Raw genomic sequence first — 20,562 nt, forward strand, 5'->3', positions numbered from 1 at the left:
GTAGCTACCTTCTTTCCAAAAAAATAATCCCGTTATTTTTGTTTTTTCTATATGGCCCTTTTTTAATGTTTAACTCTAAGCAGATTTAATAATTAAACTAATGTGATCTGACACCATTTGTATTTATTTTTTAGGTATACAGAACAATACAGTCCAGAAAATGTAAAAAAAAACGTGGTTCTCTCCCAAACTTATGAATTGAAGATAAGCAGGATAGGTTTTCTCACCTAAACATCACCCCTGTGGAGTCTATTTCTGCGGGTCCTAGCATTGCTGGGTGTCGGATTTCGGAAATCCGATGGCTCAAATGCGACTTACTGAACTGATAATAATCTAATCAATCAAAAATACGAAAAAGATCTCCAAGATATTACATAATTTATTAATGCAATGCCTTTCAACCGAAAATCTTCAAACAGAACATAATTATTAGATAAATCATTATAGTAAATTAATTGTCTAAATATACTAATTGTAGAGTTACATCGCTCCATAAGCAAGGCAATTCACATGATAATTTCATATTATATACACAAAAACAAGCATGAGTTTATACAAACATTACGGGTATATTCTTTGAATATATCCGTGCAATTTAATTAGTAACAAATTATATATATGTCTCAAAATTATTTAAATTGTGCACTTTAATTAGGGATAAGGGATAGGAAACCTGGCCATAAATTAGGTCTCGGCCTGGTTTTGAAAGGGATCATGCAACTTTTACCATTTGCCTAATTTAATGACCTTACTGGCGGACGGCTCATATTGGCTACCGCTCTAAACCAATAGTGTTCTGTGATTTGGGCTTGTTTTGTATTAACCAATCACCAATTGGTGCCAATTGGTGATTGGTTAATACAAAACAAGCCCAAATCACAGATGGCGGAAATTTTAGAAGCAGACGAAATCATTTTTTTTCTAGAATCGTCTGCTTCTAAAATTTCCGCCATCTGTGATTTGGGCTTGTTTTGTATTAACCAATCACCAATTGGCACCAATTGGTGATTGGTTAATACAAAACAAGCCCAAATCACAGAACACTATTGGTTTAGAGCGGTAGCCAATATGAGCCGTCCGCCAGTAAGGTCATTAAATTAGGCAAATGGTAAAAGTTGCATGATCCCTTTCAAAACCAGGCCGAGACCTAATTTATGGCCAGGTTTCCTATCCCTTATCCCTAATTAAAGTGCACAATTTAAATAATTTTGAGACATATATATAATTTGTTACTAATTAAATTGCACGGATATATTCAAAGAATATACCCGTAATGTTTGTATAAACTCATGCTTGTTTTTGTGTATATAATATGAAATTATCATGTGAATTGCCTTGCTTATGGAGCGATGTAACTCTACAATTAGTATATTTAGACAATTAATTTACTATAATGATTTATCTAATAATTATGTTCTATTTGAAGATTTTCGGTTGAAAGGCATTGCATTAATAAATTATGTAATATCTTGGAGATCTTTTTCGTATTTTTGATTGATTAGATTATTATCAGTTCAGTAAGTCGCATTTGAGCCATCGGATTTCCGAAATCCGACACCCAGCAATGCTAGGACCCGCAGAAATAGACTCCACAGGGGTGATGTTTAGGTGAGAAAACCTATCCTGCTTATCTTCAATTCATAAGTTTGGGAGAGAACCACGTTTTTTTTTACATTTTCTGGACTGTATTGTTCTGTATACCTAATATTGCCTCATTCTAAGAAAGTATACTGTTACTTTAGAGAAAAAAGAATATAAGCTAATGATATTACTTTCAATATTGTAAAAAAGCTAATAATATATTTGAGAAAGGGATATATTTTCTGAATATAAAAGTAAGTTTCTGATTTTTCTGCCATTGAAAATTTTTAAAAATCAATAATCTGCTCTTTTTAAAAGTGAAGCCTTCGATTTCAAACTTGCATGGTGATTTCTGTAGTAGTTAGGTACGATTTAGAAAGCGTAGCAACTTTATAATCATTACCAGAAAGTCCGTACGTTCATTTTAAATATGTTGATTTTTTTTTACTTTTTTAACAACAAATTTTTATGTGATACAATTATCCGATTGATCTGATTTTTGATATACTGATTCCTGGGACAACAAAGTACAATATTATAGCAACTCTATAATCAAGTCCTAAAAATGTAAGTATGTCCATAAACATTATTCTGTATCAAGCACTTTTTCAACAAATTTACTTACAATTTTGCTTCGACTCTTATACATTTATAATCTGATTATTCAGTTCTGACACAATACAAGTGTTAATGTCTATTTATCCTACCGTTTCAGTGCTTCGGTAAATTAGTTTGTTTCGAAGAAATATCCCTGCCAAACATTAATGAATCTGTTCTATTGTTATTATTCTACTTTTCTTCTTATCATTTGCATATTGCGTAATACCCAGGGATCTAAAGCTAGGGATAAGACAATGGCCGATGAATTGATGTACATCCCCGATGTTGATACACAGAAATACCTCTTCTGTAGATTACAATTAATGGTTGAAACATTTGGACACTCAACTTATTAAATAAACTAATAAAAAATCAATGAAAAGTCCCCAAAGTTGTAAAGCCAACGAATAAGAAAACGTTAAAAGAAAACTTTGGGGACTAGTGTAATAAACAGCCTAATACCCCCTCCGTCTCTGGTAATAACAAAATAACAAAGACAATATACATATAACACGACTTAGACAATTCTATTTAAACAAAATGTTTTACATTTAATAATCTAGAACGACATTTTTGCATTTACCAACTGAACTGATTTATATACTTGTTCCAAGATGGTTTTAGACCATTTTTCTGCCTTGTACATTCTCCTTTTAAAACAGGGTTCTTAAGGGTTCTTAAGGAATAAGAAAATGCCAGATAAACAACCCCATTGATGATATACAAAATTACACCTTCTGTAGACTAAATAATTGATTAAAAGTTTGGAAGCTCTTAACCAACCAAAACTCAATGAAAGTACCCAAAGTTTTTGAGCCAACAAATACGATAACATATTTTAAAAACTTTGGGTTCTAGTGAAATTTATTGTATCAATGTAAATTTGCAGGGAAATAGGGCAGTTTTCACTGGTACCCACAGTTTTAAAACCACGTTATCTTATTCGTTATCCTCAAAAACTTTTAATACTTTAATTAAAGTTTAATTGTTTTGTTATAAACCAATAATTTTAATCTACAGATGTGGCAATTTTGATCAACATCATTGGGGATGTAAATCAATTTACTGTCGATTATCTTATCCCTTAAGATCTCTGTTGGAAATAAAACTATTTGTAATGAAGTGTGACAGCCTGCAAGTTCAAAATACTCTCAGGTGAAACAATTTTCAACTTTTTATAATGAAAAAACTTAACCTTAATAATGGGGTGGGGCCCATTTTTATATAACTGGACGTGTCTCTGTGTCCAATAGGATCTGGTAAACGGCTTACTCTAAAAGACTAATGAATGGAAAACATGACATGTGTCCAATTGGATCTGGTAAACGGCTTACTCTAAAAGACTAATGAATGGAAAACGACATGTTAAAGATTGTCAATTTAGGTTGATATTCCCACTCTCATTTAGGGGTCAGTTCGTTCATCAAGTAGGAGAGGAGGGAATGGGGTAAAGGAAGTAGAGGGGAGTATTGTTATTCAAGCCGCACTTTATTGATGTCAAGTAATAAAATGCCATTTCTCGCGATCGTACGCGGCCTTGCGCAATGTTGGAAGGGTAAAGATAAAATCGATGCTTGCAATAATATGTAATCGCTATGATATAGAGATGAATTTTTCTCAACTCGCGAATATTGAGATCTGAAACTTGTGTCACCCTTCCAACATTGCGAGACCGCATATGACCTCGAGAAACGGCATTTTATTACTGTTCATCCACTTTATCAAAGTTCATGATATTCTGGTGTAATATCCCAGCAGTGATCAAAATTTATCCATTAAAAGATATTGCAATCACATTAACCATTGAAAGCTGGTGGAGACCTGGAGAATCAGAACCTACAGGATCACACCTATAATACCTGAAAAATGAAGTTAAAACAAATATTTACTTGAAAACAACATCTGAACAAGAACATAAAAAGACATAAAAGAAAAAAATCTTGGCGTTTTCCTCTTATTTTGAAAATTTTGGTACTCCCCCTGACAGAACTTTGACTCTGGCCGAGAACGATTATTTAGGTTAGGTTTTAGGTTAGGGGGCCTAGTGCCCGCAGCTAGGCAGACTAGGGGATGAGCTAGACAGGCCAAGGGGCCGAGGGGCCCAGCACCGCGGCCAGAGTCATAGTTCTGTCCGGTGGGAGGGGGAGTGGGGTTGGTGGTTCAAAATTTTTAAAATTGAAAAAAAATCTGAGAGGATAATACCAAAATCTTTGGAACGCATAATTGATTTCATGAATAATTGAAATAAATTAAGAATGAATGGTATTGTATTTCTATAATTTTAAAATTAATCCTCTAAATAAACGAACATATAATAATTTAAGATTTATTTGTGTAACTATTAAATATTTCAAATTGTAATCATTATAAATTTAAAGAGTTTAACTACAGGCAATTGCAAAATATATTTTATAATTTATCTAAGAATAAAATATTAGTTATTTTTTTTTTCATTAATTATGTAATTATCATAAGAATTAAATTATGTAATTTGAATAGGTTTGAACTAAAATTTAAAATTAATAATAAACAAGAGGTTGTTTTCTAAATGAGTGGAGCTCCTCTGTTTCTTTCTTTCTTCTGTACATTGGTGGGCTGGATGGTTCATTTCTTACTCCTGAGGCATTAATTGGTTTAAACAAGGATGATAATATCCATAAAAGTGGAGGTCTTAAATCAGAGAGTAGGACAAACGAACAAAACACTTGAAACTTTATAAAAAGAACATGAATACAGGCTAATGTTTAAGGACAAATTAACATTTCAGGACCTGATAGAGATACTTTAGTTTCTAAGTCGTACTTAACCTAACCTTATATGAGTGGGATTCTACTTTAATTATTACGTGATCATCTAGAGAATCTAGAGCATCATCCCCATGTAATGGGATGTGATACTCGAACCAATAGGTTATTAGGTTGAGTAACATTCAACAGACAACCAAACCTCTGATTGCATGACCTTTTTCTAAGAAGTCCTAACTGTGTATGGTAATGAGTTGCGTCTATTTATGGGCCAAGACATTCCACTACTCTAACTATTTATTTTGAGTACCTTTCATAGCAGCAGTAGGAACTTATATAACGTCTTTAGTTATGATGCGATATCTGGCCGAGATTCGAACCTATCAACTCCCCGATAAAGAGTAGATGCACTACATGTTGAGCCTAAATGTATCCAAATTAAAACCAATAAATTTCCTGAGATATTATTCCTTGTCATAGACTCAATAGAAACTTTCTGTGTCGAAGGTAAACTCTCTAGTCTTGGATTATCTTGGGACAGTTCATCTTTATTATTGTGGAAATAGCTAAGATCATCTATTTGTCCACTTTCGTCCAGAGAGGGTTCAAATACAATATCTATTTCCTTAATTATATAGTGGGAAATTAAAATCAATCTACTTATTTATCTATCTGTCTTTCTGTCTATATATCTCTTTGTCTATCTGTCTATCCGTCTATCTGTCTATCTGTCTATCTGTCTATCTGTCTATCAGTCTATCTGTCTATCTGTCTATCTGTCTATCTGTCTATCCGTCTATCCTTCTATAAGCTATTTGTCTATCAGTTCATCTGTCTATCTATCTATCTATACCTGTGGTGTATGAATAGATTGAGAGGCAAAGCTGTCTATCTCTCCATCAATTTCTTCTATAATAGAATGATACCTTTTCATTTAATGAGACAATGAAAGTTTTAGCAATGAGACAAATGGCATTGACACCATGTTTAGTGATTTATAGACAATGCATGTATTAATTTTAATAGTACAAAGAACAGATCTATAGTATGTATGTATATACAGATAACTACCTGCCTCCATTTTCCACCGAACTTTTCGTCTGGTAGCAAATTACTTTATGCCACTTGGCTGTGTTTATATTCCTGACACTATTTCTTGATTTTCAAAGACCTAATTGAAAGTCGGCACAAGGTCACTGGGATGGAGACATACAGTCAAATAACCCCTTTCCCCTCTAGTGTGTTACTCTAATGTACAAACTGTAAATTATTAACTAAATGCATTTTTATCCGTTAGAGAGATTTTTCATATCAGTTTTACATATAGACAAAACTTTGTATTGAACGTAAAAGCTAACTTAGACAAGGATGACAACATCCAAAAAGCGAAGCTCTGAAACGGTAGGACAGACGAACATTGATTCTTGTAGATTGTCAGAACTTAATATGCAAAATAACAATATATAAGTTTCAACAAAATTATATGTATATTCGTTTCAAAACTTTTCAAATACAGAATACTGTTCAAGGACATTTTTAGGACTTGATTATAGAGATGCTTCGCTTATAATATTGTACCTTGTTTTAATAGGAATCAGAACTCCAAAAATCAGATCAATCGGATTATTATATCACATAAAAAATTGTTGTTAAAAAAGTTAAAAATAAATATGTTTAAAATGGACGTACGGACATTCTTGTAGCGATTATAGGATTGCTACGGTTTCTAAATCGTACCTAGCTACTACAGGAATCATCACGCAAAGATTGAAATCAATAGGACAATTCTAACATGTCTAAATTAACGAAAAAAAGCTATTTGTAACGGACGGACTGGCCGACTAATGATAGAAAAGCTTTGCTTTTTATAACTATGAAATCCCCTTCTTTATTCTTTTTAAAACAAGTCTGAAAACTTAAATCTCAATTAAAAACTTGGCCGGTGAAAAAAACGTTCACTCCTTTTCGTAATTTTTAACCATTTCTTAAAATTCTTCAATCAATTTCAAATATCATGGAGATTCTTGAAGCGATGCAGTATGATCTTAATAGAAACTCTGTAATGATCACCAAAAAGTTCATAAGTCCCTTAGTACGTGCCTCAAAATAAATAAAAACTTTTAGCGGACCAATAGAGTAAAAAAAATTGATGGGGAAAGGGGTTAAAATTCAACGAATAGCGTCGGGAATATTTGCACAGCCAAGTAGCTACAGAAGAGCAGAAAGCAATTTTCTAGCAGACGAAAAGGTCCTTAACAGAGGGATTCAAGTAGTTGTCTGTTTATACATCTATACTATAAATTTATTAAAGGACCTGTATAAGAATATAAGCAAAACTTCCTAACTCCTTTCTACATCAGGGTTTACTTTTTATTTAATGCTATCTAGAAATTCAAACATATCTGTATTGTATAAACACTCAAGCAAAGAATTTTTGAGAAAATTCTTAGTCATTGAATTAGCCATCATTATTTCGTTCATGCTTTGAAAAGAGTTACATAAATTTAGATAAAGTTGGAAAGGAGGTTTTTTAATTGTAAGCTTCATTATAAATTCATTATCTGTATATCTATCTATCTATTTATCTGCCGGTGGATAACATTGTAGTTCTGGGATAAGTTTAGCAAAACACCACCAAGAAGTAGTTGCACGAAATGCATTTAGACTTAAATATTGTGAACTACATGATCCTGTTCAATGCAATGGTTTTAACTATTTATATGGCTGTCTTATTTCCAAAAAACAGCATGCCGGATATTTTAGAGGTGCCTAATTGTTTTATATTTATTGTAATACAAAATTACATTATATGTTAGAAGGTATTCTTGTAAGTAATGCTTTCAATAATTTTTCTGAAATGCACTTCAAGCAACTATCCTTTTGAGACGAAAAAAAATATGTCTCCAAAAACGCCATCGTAATAACTAAAATATATACATAAAACCATATATTGGTCCTTTCCCCCTTAAAGCCAACAGACTATTTAAAAAAAACTGCAGGACCCTACATTAACTAATACAACCTACCTCAGGCTTATTAAATTACTTTTGTTTTGAAAGCCTATTTCATTTGGCCAATAAACAAACATAAATCAAATATGGTGATGACTCGGGTTTTGGCTTGGTGACTCTTCGGGTACAAGACCTCTCCACGTCACCTTGAACACACACCATGCGCTTTGAAATGCAGTGTAATGCGCTCAATCAACCATGGTAACACCCATCTGACAACCAACTCTTCGAAAGCACGACCTTTGTCTGAGAAGTCCTGACTGTACATGTTAGTGAGTTGTGCCTGTTTTTGGCCCAAGGCATTCTCCCTACTCTAACTGCTGCTGTGTCGCGCATCTAGCTTTATATCAATTGGGACCATTTTTATCGTCTTTGGTAGTTGGTTACCTTTTATTTCCATGTCTTCGGAATGAATTTTCGTAATGTTAATATCATCTATTTCTTCTTCAACTGATGATTGACTCTAGACAATACATAGATATTTAATCCTCAAACAATTGATGACTTTTTAACAGAGAAATTAAGGGATAACACAATGGAGGATAAATTGATGTATACCCCCAATTGCGATAAAGAAAATAACTATTTCAAAAATTTTAATTATTGGTTGAAAAGTCCGTCCATCCGTCCGGGACAGTTAGTTCTTACTGTCCCATCGATTTTAAACTTTGCATGATGATTCCTATAACAATTAGGTAGGATTTAGGAGGCTTAGCTACTCCATAATCGGTATCAGGAAGTCCGTACGTCCATATTTATACATTAATATTCTACTTATTCAGTTCTGACTCTCTCAAATGTTAATGTTCGTTTGTCCTACTATTTCAGAGCTTCGCTTTTATGGATGTTGTCATCCTTACTTATTTGAAAATATAAAAAAAATTACCTGTAAATCAGCCAATTCGTCCCTTCTCGAAAAAGATGCTGAAAAAAAATATTTTTTATAATTGAGAGAAATGTGACATTTTTAGTACTGTAACTGAAAACTCTTCGGCTCTTTTTTACCCCTACCCCAATAACAAATAACCTCTAATTTAAAGAAGATGGTATATCCATGCATATTATTGAAAAAAATTAAGCACCACCCCCCCCCCCTCTCTTCTTTCTAAATATTGTTAACAACACCTTAACCCCCTAAAAATAGAAACTTAGACTAGTACATATATTCCCAGAAATGTAAAGCCCTATAATTTCTTCAGTTAGCAAGGTCTTAAGAGTAAAACTTAATAACTCTACGCCATAATTATTGTGTTACAGGAATCACCTTAAAAAAACTGCTTGATTGAATAATATACAAATGATTGAAACTTTTATAAAAACTTTACATCTAGTTCAAACAATTTAAACTTTTATATATCTTTCAGCCTTTTTTTAAGTGGCAAAGCTACTCCATGACTAAATTTGTCAGTACTTCCGCGCGGAACGCTATATTAAAAGAGATTTAACCAGCTGCAATTTAAGATATGCGACTGAATTACAGCCTTTTTTTTATTAGCAAAGCTTCTCTATGAGTAATTTTGTTAGTTCAAAATGCTAAAAGAATAAAAAGATTTAAACAGCTCCAATTTAAGATATACGACTGAGTTTTTTTGCAGATCACTTTGTCCAACAATCTTTCAGTAATGCTCTATTAGACATTGTTTTTTTCTGTAATGAAAATACAGTTTGCTATTTAGCTGCTTTTCAAGATATATGGTTTAATTTTTTCTTAAGATTCCTTTGATCAAATTGCATTTAATCAATACTTAAATAGTTTACTTTATCCGTTGGTCTGTCATTAATGCTCTATTAGACGTAGCAGATCTATAATGGAACTACAGCCAATATTTAAGAGCCATCATATTTCATATTAATTTTCATTAAAAAGTCTTTCTTTATTTATTGCACATATATTTAACCGGCATTTCCCTTATATTTTTTTGTGCTTCACTTCTTTTGGATTGAGATTGCTTCAGCCTTGTTATATAGATATATTTCAAAGTTCAGTAAACAGAAAAAAAGGTACTTTGGAATCAGATTGGTTCTTTTTTCCTTTTTTTATCAACCTTTTTTTCATATTTTTTAAAACCTATCATTAACTTTTTTATTATTTAATGCCTATATTTGAGCCAACTTTTACTACATAGAAACTTCCAATTTTTAACATTCTCAAAAGGACCTGCTTCATTGATTCAAGATCCTTGTCAGATCTATATAAGAAATACACGTCTATGTGTAAGCTCAAGTTCTCTGACTCATTGTGCTCCAATAATTCTAATTAAACTCTCATTGACCAAAATGATAAGACATTTATTCTATTTGTTCATGGAATGAATTATGTTTTCCATATATATACAGTATATGTTATAAAAAATGACCGGTCTTTAAAATGGTCTAGCCCCCCCCCCCCCCTGTATTGAAGTTGTAACCCTATTTTGTGTGTGTGTGATCTTTATATACATGTATGATCGTGTTTGTATCGGTCAATTAGATCAAGAACTCAAAATTTATGATTTTTCAGCTTAACTTAAATTCACTTAAAATACAGAAGGGTTGGAATTATTTCATTTTTAATATCTGCTTTCATAGCCTGCTGAATGTCAGAAAATGTTTTTTGATCTAATTGACCAATACAAACACGATCATACATGAATATAAAGATCACACACACAAAAAATAGGGTTACAACTTCAATACAGGGGGGCTAGACCATTTTAAAAACCGGTCATTTTTCGTAGCGAATACTGTATATGATTATTGCAATTAGGATACCCATACAATTTGGAAAAAAATATTTTGATTGTAGAAAATGGTGTATTCTCATAATAACATTGACAACTAAAGCTAAAAGCTGTTTGGTATTATGAAAAAATCTACTACCAACTATTGATATTGTTCAGAAAGAGATGGGTCAATTGGCTGTTTATTACAGATGTCCCCAAAGATTTATAATAAAGTTTTTTTTGTTGGCTTGACAACTTTGGGGACTTTTGGGAATAAGTTTTGATTAGTTGGTTCATTGAGTTGAGTGTCCAAACGTTTCAACCACTAATTTTAAACTTTAATTTTGTGTGTCATCATTTGGGATGTATATCAATTTATAGGCCATTGTCTTATCCCTTTAGATCCTTGGGATACAATAGTCCAATCATTACACCATACAGTGTAAAAGGGGTACAAGGCCTTTAATGGAAAGGGAATACCTATTTGGCTCCTCATATCCTGTTTAACACACATTTGCTAGAGTTTTTTATTTGTTTACAAGTTCTTGATTATAATTACCGACAGAAAAAAGGATATACAAACATACCTAAACACCAAATGTTAAGCTTTGCTACATAAACTTGCATTGCATGTAGACTTTATAATGTAATTTTTAATAAAATGAAAATGAGTTACACATAATGATCCATATATTTATATATGGAAAGATTATCCAACATCTTACAACTCATCAAATAAATTCTAATTTTAGCTAGGACGTAAAAAGTTTTCAGACATTTACTTGTTTTATACATTGGAGCACTCATATACTCCCTATATTATGTAGTGGAACAAAGTGTCACAACAATCAGCCATGTGACGTCATAAGAGAAGTGGGAAAGAAAATCCTAATTTTTATGACGTCACATGGCTGATTGTTGTGACACTTTTTCCTGTCCCTATTTTATTTCGATGAAAAAACCCATTCCTAAATAAGTTAAATTTTAATTCAACGTACAAAATAGAATTATGTCTGTCTGTTTAAAGCTGAAGATCTTGGTATCCGTTGAACGGATTGGTCTCTACTCTCATTGGTCTCAGATAATGGCATCACTGTGATTAAAAGATCGAGCATTGGAGCATCAAACTACTTACCTAACTCTGGCATACATTTTTGATAGACTAGAAGAATTTAACTACTTACCTAACTCTGGCATGGATCTCGAAGTGGATACTGTAGCATTGTTGATAGTGATGGGCAGCAGGTAGTTCTTGAACTGGGCCTGACTCTTGGTCTCTCTAATCACTGGCTTTCCTTTTCTTTCTACAAAATCAGGGATATTTACAGGGATCAGGCAATGGATGATAAACTAGTAAATCCCTTATGATGATAAATACAATTTCTATAGATAACTAGAAAAGAGTTGACACTGTAGATCAAACTAATTATGATTTAATAGAAGTACTCAAAGTGTTAAAGCCAAGAAATGATGGCATAATGTAATTTATGGCGTTGCTACAACGCAGTAATTTATAGTCAACTTCCTCCCTGATCGCCTTTGTCAGTATCATTATAAATAAAGGGATGAAGGATACATTGGTCTGTAAATTGTTACACTGGTGCCAAACTACGCTTAAAAACCTGGGGAACTTTTTAAAAAAATGTTTAGGTTGGTTTTCAACAAATAATTTTAATCTACAGAACCAGTAATTTTGTTTATCTGAAAAAAAATTAGGTTGTCGAATTTAACCCTCCAGCCCCCTTCCTTAAGTGCCCCTAGAGGGCGTAGCCACTAGCAAATAAAATATTACTTTACCTGATTTGGCGTTAGAAGTAAAGCTTGAGCCTTTGGTTAGTGTGTAAGGTTTCCCTGTTAGTTCCAAAGCTGGCAATATTGGAACATTCTTAGACTAAGTAATATACTTAAATTAAAGAGTGTTAAAAAAAAACGATCGCTTCACTCTTTTCAATATAAACCCTACAGTTTTGGTCAAAAACTAACACAAAATGACCCAAATCATGTCCAAGCATTGACAATTAGGAAACATTATTGATTTTGATTTCTGCTTACCTCTCCTGAACACTACAGCTCGAGTCCTAGCCCTTGTGGGGAATTTATTAAAAATCAACAAATCGTCTCAAATACTATAAATCGTGTAGATAGAACCCATAATGTTCAGAGTTTTTGATGGGGCATGTAAAGACCTTTCTATAGACACCTTAACCAGGTTTCTAACTCAATCCTAGCCAATTTGGCATAAAAAAGACCGATCCATCAAACATTGAGACATGAAAGGTGTCTCTGGTCCTTGATGTTTGACAGATCTTTCTATTTGATGCCAAAGTGGCTAAGATTGTGTTAGAAACCTGGTTAAGGTGTCTATAGAAAGATCTTGACATGCCCCATCAAAAATTATAAACATTATGGGGTCTAACTACAAGATTTTAAGTACTTAAGACAGTTTGTTCTTTCTTTTAAGACAGAGCCGCAATGTCTCAATGTTTGATGGGTCTGTCTTATTAATGCCAAATTGGCAAGGATTGAGTTAGAAATCTGGTTAAGGCGTCTATAGAAAGGTCTTTATATGCCCCATTGAAAACTCTGAACATTATAGGGCTTATCTACAAGATTTCAAGTACTTTACACAATTAATTCTTTTTTTAAAAAGACAAAACTGTAAAAATTTGTAACAAAATATGCACTCTCTGTGTAAGGAATAATTCTCCATAGGGCAAGGAATCGAGCTGTAGTGCTCAGGAGAGGTGAATAGAAATCAAAATTCAATAGTGTTTTCTCATTGCCATTGCTTGGACATGAATTGGGTCATTTTTTGTTAGTTTTTGACCAAAACTGTAGGGTTTATATTGAAGAGAGTGAAGCGATCAGTTTTTTTTAACACCCTTTAGCTTTCCAAAGAAGGTGTATCAACTTTTTTTTTTATGGCTAGCCGGTTCTTTTAGTAAGTAGTAGATGTAAAATTTTTCATAGAATTCAGATATGCAATCGGTTTTTTTTGTAGACCTCTTATTTTTTAAGTAATTTAAGTTTTTAAAAAAAATAATTAAGTCGGTTTTAAGGTACTAAAACACAACAAAATAAAGGAAGAAAATGGCCAGTAAGAACAAAAATAGTAAGATCTTTAATTTGACACCTTACTTTTAAAATTCTGTTGAGTAATTATTGAAAAAATCTATTTTTTTAACCTCGGTTTAATAAAAACTTTAGACCTACATATTTTCTCAAACAGACATAAAAAACATGGGTTCATATATACCTTTAGAATCAGAAAAATATTACGAATCCATTGTAAGCAAAATTGAAAAAAAGTAAAAAAATATAAAAATATAAAAATGGCCAATTGTATTTTTTGTTCTGGCAACACTATCGTCTTCCCTTTTTTACCCCCTCTTTACCCCCTATATACCCCCTTCCCATTTTTATACCCAATTCAAAAGTTAAGACGTTGCCTGTACAATATAATATGATATTTTCATATAATTCCTTTTATTGTAGTTTATATACTATATTGTAAACTTTTTTTTCAATTTTGCTTACAATGGATTCGTAATATTTTTCTGATTCTAAAGGTATATATGAACCCATATTTTTTTACTTGTGAAATGATAAAATTGAGTTCAAAGTTTTTATTCTCGTGGGTTTAAGAAAATCGATTTTTTCAATAATTACCTGACAGAATTGAAAAAGTAAGGTGTCAAATTAAAGATCTTACTATTTTTGTTCATAATGGCCATTTTCTTTCTTTTTTTTGTTGCATTTTAGTACCTTAAAATCGACTTAATTTTTTTTTTTTTAAACTTAAATTACTTAAAAAATAAGAGGTCTACAAAAAAACCGATTGCATATCTGAATTCTATGAAAAATTTTACATCTACTACTTACTAAAAGGACCGGCTAGCTATAAAAAAAAAGTTGATACAACTTCTTTGAAAAGAATTAAGCAGCCATGGCCTTACCGCATATAAGCCTCAAATTTACACCCTAAAAAGCAAATAAAAAAACCACTCATGAATCGTAGGGAATTTCAAAACTTTAAGTATATCTGCCTGGCTGTTGTGATGCGCCGATGTTGCCGCTGATGGTTGTGCGCTGGATGCCGCGCTACTTTTCTTGTGCTGTGCCAGCAGCTGAGGTGGATTCTTAAATTGAGCACAGCCATAAAGGCTGGAAGTAGGTTTTTTCATAGATTTTATAATAATTTGCACAAATCTTGTGTAGGTTATTTCACCATAGATGTAATCAGCTAAACATATAAAATTGTCTAGGCTACACTTGGAGGAAAATTTTGATATTTTTTATAAAACCTTTTCACACTGATTAAGTCGGCATTCTTGTTTGCCAATTGTTTCACAATATTTGTGTGTAGTCCTTTTCGTGGCAACGCCTCTTAAAAGGCGTTTCGTCGTATTTTCACAGTATCATTTGATAGGTTATTTTAGGTTAAGTTACGTTAGCTGAAAGCCCCCCGCAGTGGCTAAAAATAGGGGAAGCTACTGTGAAAATACAACGAATCTCTCCTTAAGAGGTGTTGCCACGAAAGCGACTATACCCCAATATTTTAGTGAGCAAATCTAAAACTAAGAAAAAATTTGAATTGCTAAATAGAAACTTCTAGAAGAAGAAAATTTTTGACTTTTTTTCTTATATTATCACATAAAACGAGTTATACTAATTTTTAAGCAAAGCTTTATCCTTAGACATATCATATGGATGAAATGAAAAAAAAATAACTGTCATTTTGTACGAAATTTGTGCACTTTCTAAATATTAACAAATAATATGATGACTTATGTTAACTTATTTGTACATTTTAGTGATTTGATGAAAAATTTAATTTATGCCTTTAAGAATCCGTCCCTTGATTGCAGTGTTTTGGAAAGTTTTGGCGGGAGAGGGTGGGGGCGGCTCCTCCAGCTTTATACCCATTTGTGCTAAAAAAAAATTTGGATCATGGAAATAAAACGAATTATCGGATTTCATCGTATTGTCACAGTAGCTTTTGATTATTTTAGGTTAGGTTAGATTAGGTAAATGTTAATGATTGCCCGCAGTGTTACAAAAAAATGAAAAGCGGTGAAAATATGACAAAACCAGCTACTACGGTTTCTTTCCATGATTCAAAAAATTTTAGTACACAAAGTAGTTATTTTTTTATTTGTAGCATAAGCTTTGGATTATTAATGACCGATTGGGTTGTTCCCTTTAGGGAAGCTTTACATAGGTTCCGAGATGGTTTTAGGCTATTTAATTTTCATTTTAAAATCTTTGGTTTGTTCAAATTTTTGTTCAAATCCGGAGCCTCTAGAGGCTGGGGGCTAGGTTGTATAAATTTTAAACAAATTCTAATAGGTTACTTGCAGTAAGATCGACAAACTTATTCGGCCAAAGAAATTTTCTAACTGTAAAAGGAATCACCATAAAACAATTCAATTTTCTTTCTTAAATAGAGAAATTTAAGTTATCCTATCAGATAAAAGGACAGACAGACATTTCGAATTATAGAATAGCTAAAACAGTTTTAGCAAATATACTTATATAGAAAATATATAAGAATAGTACGAAAATCAGAGAGAGAGGGGACTATGGGCTGTTTATTACACTAGTCCCCAAAGTTTTATAATAACATAACCTTATTCATTGGCTTACAACTTTGGAGACTTAGTGAATTTTGATTGGTTGGTTTATTAGGTTAGGTGTTTAAACGTTTCAACCACTGTTTTTAATTTACAGAAGGGGCAATTTTGTCCATCATCATTTGGGATGTACATCAGTTTATTGGCCATTGTCTTATCCCTTTACATCCCTAAAGAAAAACACTTGAGTTTGTCAATTTACTCTACTCTTTACCTCTTAACAAGTACAGGAAATGAAAATAAGGAAAACTATAAAAAAAAGATAATTATTATATTATGATTAATTATTTTGTACTTCTACTATTAATGTAAAACTCTTAAGGGATAAGACAATGGACGATAAATTGATGTAGAATTACAATTTTGATAAACCAATTGCCAAATCTATGGATTAATTGAAAGGTTTGGAACCTAGAATTAGCTGATGGAAATTCAATAAAAGTACCCAAAGTTCTGAACCAACAAATAAGGAAATGTTGGTAAAGATAAAACTTTGGGTACCAGAGTAATTATAGTCCAACATCCCCTCCCTTCCTATATAAAACTCAGATATAAAGTATAACCGACGAGCGCAATAAATCTAAAATAATATTTAGGGGGCAAATTGTTTTCGTAAAAAAATCCTCCAAAATCACATAAAAAATCTACAAAAATTAAATAAAATCTTATGTTCATAACCCTTCTATAATTTTGTTTATTTTTTTTAGATTTTAATGTGATTTTGGTGGATTTATCACGAAAACAATTTTGCCCCACTAAGCAATTAGTGGGGCAAACTTTTTTTAAGAATCCACCTCAGGAGAAGGGTTAATCATTGGGGATGTACATCACTTTATCGACATTGTCTTATCCCTTTAGATCCCTGTTAGATTATATACTGCTAATGATGTTGTGAATAATTTACATGTTTCTAATTTTGGTCTTAGCAACTTTTTGTGGTCATGTCCCATAAAAAATGTATAATCTTTTTTTACTTCCTTGATGTTTTTTTCTATCTTTCCACGTTTATCTAAAAGTAACAGGATGTCCGTCTGTAACGAGAAAAAGAGAAATAGACCCCCCCCCCCCATCCCACTTGGTCAGACAGACGGACGGACGAACAAGTGTACGGACCCTTGTTGTATGGTAACCTCGTAATAAAAAAATTGTAAACCTAATTTTCGTTTCTTTCTTGCAAATTTTTCTGCTCTTTCTTTTTCTTCTTTTACTTTATTTATCTTTTCTTTTCTTTCCCTAAAATAAAGAAACTGGCGTTAGTTATACAATTTAAAAGAATAGGATTACATTACAGTTTTGTTGGCTCTAAGAACCCAAAAGACCGGGACAACAAATTAGGGGTTGATTCTATGATTACTATCTTAATCGAAAAAAACCTAAATAATACGATACAAGATTTTTTAGTACCGGTTATAATCCTACTCCTATTTAAGATAGATTACTGAAACTGTTAATGGACGGGTATGTCTTGTTATATAATAGCTGCGCCATTTGATAAAGTTTGAAACTGTTGCATGATTTAAAACTTTAATCCCTCACTTGTTTTTCATCATCATTTTCTTAAATTCTTCAAAATCAAGTTTTCCATTACCATCTAGGTCACACCGTTCAAACATCATGTCTATCTGTGCCCTAGAAATATAATAGTCATCACATATAAATTCCTATCTAGGTTACATTATTCAAACATCATGTCTATATTAGCCCTAGAAATATAATAGTCATCACATATAAATTCCTATCTAGGTCACACCTTTCAAACATCATATCTATCTGTGCCCTAGAAATATTTAATTAGTATGACATATAAATTCCTATCTAGGTTACATTATTCAAACATCATGTCTATATTAGCCCTAGAAATATAATAGTCATCACATATAAATTCCTATCTTGGTCACACCTTTCAAACATCATATCTATCTGTGCCCTAGAAATATTTAATTAGTATTACATATAAATTCCCATCTAGGTTACATTGTTCAAACATCATGTCTATCTGTGCCCTAGAAATATAATAGTCATCACATATAAATTCCCATCTAGGTCACATTATTCAAACATCATGTGTATTATGTATCATGTGTATTATAATGATAATCAAATATAAATTCCCCTCTAGGTCTTCAAACATCATATCTGTCTGAGCCCTAGAAATATAATAATTATCACATATGTATAAATTCCCATCTAGGTTACATTGTTCAAACATCATGTCTATATTAGCCCTAGAAATATAATAATTATCACATATGTATAAATTCCCATCTAGGTTACATTGTTCAAACATCATGTCTATATTAGCCCTAGATATATATATTAATCATCACATATTAATTTCTATCTAGATCATATCATTCAAACATCATGTCTATCTGTGCCTTAGATACATAATAATCATCCTAAATTGTAGACATTATTTAAAGTTGTTAAGAGGGTGTATGTCTTTGTCTGTGTTTGGCACTATTTGCTACAGAGTGCGCCACATAAACCCGGGCTTTTTTTAAAACGGCCATAGCGTTAAAACTACTTGACCAATCAGGACGTTTGACCCCACTATAAAAAGCTTAGGTAATGACCTTTTAGCAGAAAAAAATCTTTCGACGAAGATGGGCGTGTATTCCGAGCTGGTCGCGCATATGTTCAACAAGGCAGAGTCGAAATGCGCTAGTGGTTTAATCTTGATTCTCGACTAGGGCCCACTAAATCTGACCTCAGCCCATCTGTAGATACTGCTGGAGATACTGTTAGACACATAAGTAAGACACTAGAAAAGACTAGAGCTCTATATCTGAAATGGCTTGGCCGTAATACCCCAGCAAAGTGAAGCGTGGCAGATTTTAAGATGTCAAAAACGTCAAAAATCGTGAAAAATTATGAATATTTCTCGGTTCTCGATTTCAGGGACCCATATGGAACTCTAAAACTCATTTTAGACTATGGATTGCGCTGACAACCCTACCTGAACCGTCATGCCATTTCCAAAAAAAAACAAAAACGTTGTTATAGCTCAACTGTGGTCCAAATAAGAGCCTCCGTGTCTAAGGGTAGCTTGAAAGCTGGGTTAATTTGGATCCTGCGGTTACTCAAGTTCCTAAGGAAATGTGGCCTCCCAGCAGCCTGATCTTAATTCAACGGACTTTTGGGCCTAAAACTACTTTGAAGCATGCACCAATAGACGTGCTCATATCACAAAGACCTCCCTCATTGCCACTATCAAGGAGAACTTCGCCAGCTTAGACAGGTACATTTTGACCAAGGCCTGCCAGCGGTTGAGGAGGCGGGTAGAGGCGGTGAATGAGACTGGCGGCCATTTTTTTAATACTCTAATAGTCAAATGCCCATTCTGTCTCTCAATTTTTAAAATTCAATAAAATCTTTAAAATTGACGATTTTATGTTCATTAGTTTAAAAATTAGAAAAAGTCTAGATTTATGTGGCGCACCCTGTACTTACTGATTTGGGGAAGGTTTTTAAATATTTCTTACAAGAGAAATAACCTAAAAATATAACCCTAAAAGGTCTCTAGGGGCGTATCCACTAGTCTAAGATAAAAAAATTTTATTAATTACTTCACTTCAAAGGAACTATACATTGGATGTTTTTCTTACAAGGCGTTAATAATTAAAAATTATTATGAAAAGATGATTGATTCGAATTTCCGCCTTCAAATTAATGACAAGTATGATAATAAGCACAGTTTTTACAAATGAATTGGCGCTACGGAAAGTGTCAAGGGTTACATCATAAAAATATGTTTATAAAGGAATTATGAAAGGAGGAGTGTGAAAGGAAACCTCTAAAAAGATGGATTGAGACGTATTTCTATGACGTCACTGATGACACTTTTCGTATGCAGTGGGTTATTGTTTTGTATTTTAAAATTTGTTGGACCAAAAATTTAGTTTAAGAGTAGTTTTGTTTCCAAAAAAGTCTTCGAAACCTTGTAGGGTTTGTTAATTAAAGAAAATAAAAAGGATGACAACATCCATAAGTAGCGAAGCTCAAAAATAATAGATAAATATTAAATATAATATAGCAGTTCCATAAAAAAAACATTAAACAAAAAAAATCATGAAACCTTGTAAGATTTTTAATGTGAAAATCTAGCACCTCAACCAATAAGCAAATAATTGTGGAAATATGCAAATTGTTAACTTATTTAATCCCTAAAACTATCAGCCGTCTATCTCGAATAAGAGTAAAGAAAATCAAAAAATAAAGTATGCAGAATATTAAGGTATTCAATCCCTGATAATTTTGTAAAATCATAAAAACTTAAAATCGTAGGAAT

The 20,562-nt window shown here is 32.4% G+C and overlaps 1 protein-coding gene across 1 annotated transcript in view; it reads right to left on the reverse strand.

Annotated features, from left to right (window-relative positions):
* Positions 1-4,792: 4,792 nt before the first annotated feature.
* LOC145335249 (uncharacterized) overlaps positions 4,793-20,562 on the reverse strand; it is a 31,436-nt gene continuing 15,666 nt past the window's right edge. Inside the window, exons 4-14 of the mRNA XM_080180987.1 lie at positions 17,808-17,900; positions 17,425-17,504; positions 15,480-15,569; positions 14,685-14,881; positions 12,436-12,529; positions 11,823-11,942; positions 8,823-8,860; positions 8,324-8,399; positions 5,779-5,834; positions 5,371-5,550; positions 4,793-4,798 (exon numbers count right to left, since the gene is read on the reverse strand). Coding sequence (XP_080037113.1) covers positions 4,793-4,798; positions 5,371-5,550; positions 5,779-5,834; positions 8,324-8,399; positions 8,823-8,860; positions 11,823-11,942; positions 12,436-12,529; positions 14,685-14,881; positions 15,480-15,569; positions 17,425-17,504; positions 17,808-17,900 — 1,030 coding nt within the window. The remainder of the gene's footprint in view (positions 4,799-5,370; positions 5,551-5,778; positions 5,835-8,323; positions 8,400-8,822; positions 8,861-11,822; positions 11,943-12,435; positions 12,530-14,684; positions 14,882-15,479; positions 15,570-17,424; positions 17,505-17,807; positions 17,901-20,562) is intronic.

The sequence above is a fragment of the Acartia tonsa genome, chromosome 13 (genome assembly GCF_053477335.1).
Source record: "Acartia tonsa isolate MP-2025a chromosome 13, ASM5347733v1, whole genome shotgun sequence".
NCBI classification, from domain to species: domain Eukaryota; kingdom Metazoa; phylum Arthropoda; class Copepoda; order Calanoida; family Acartiidae; genus Acartia; species Acartia tonsa.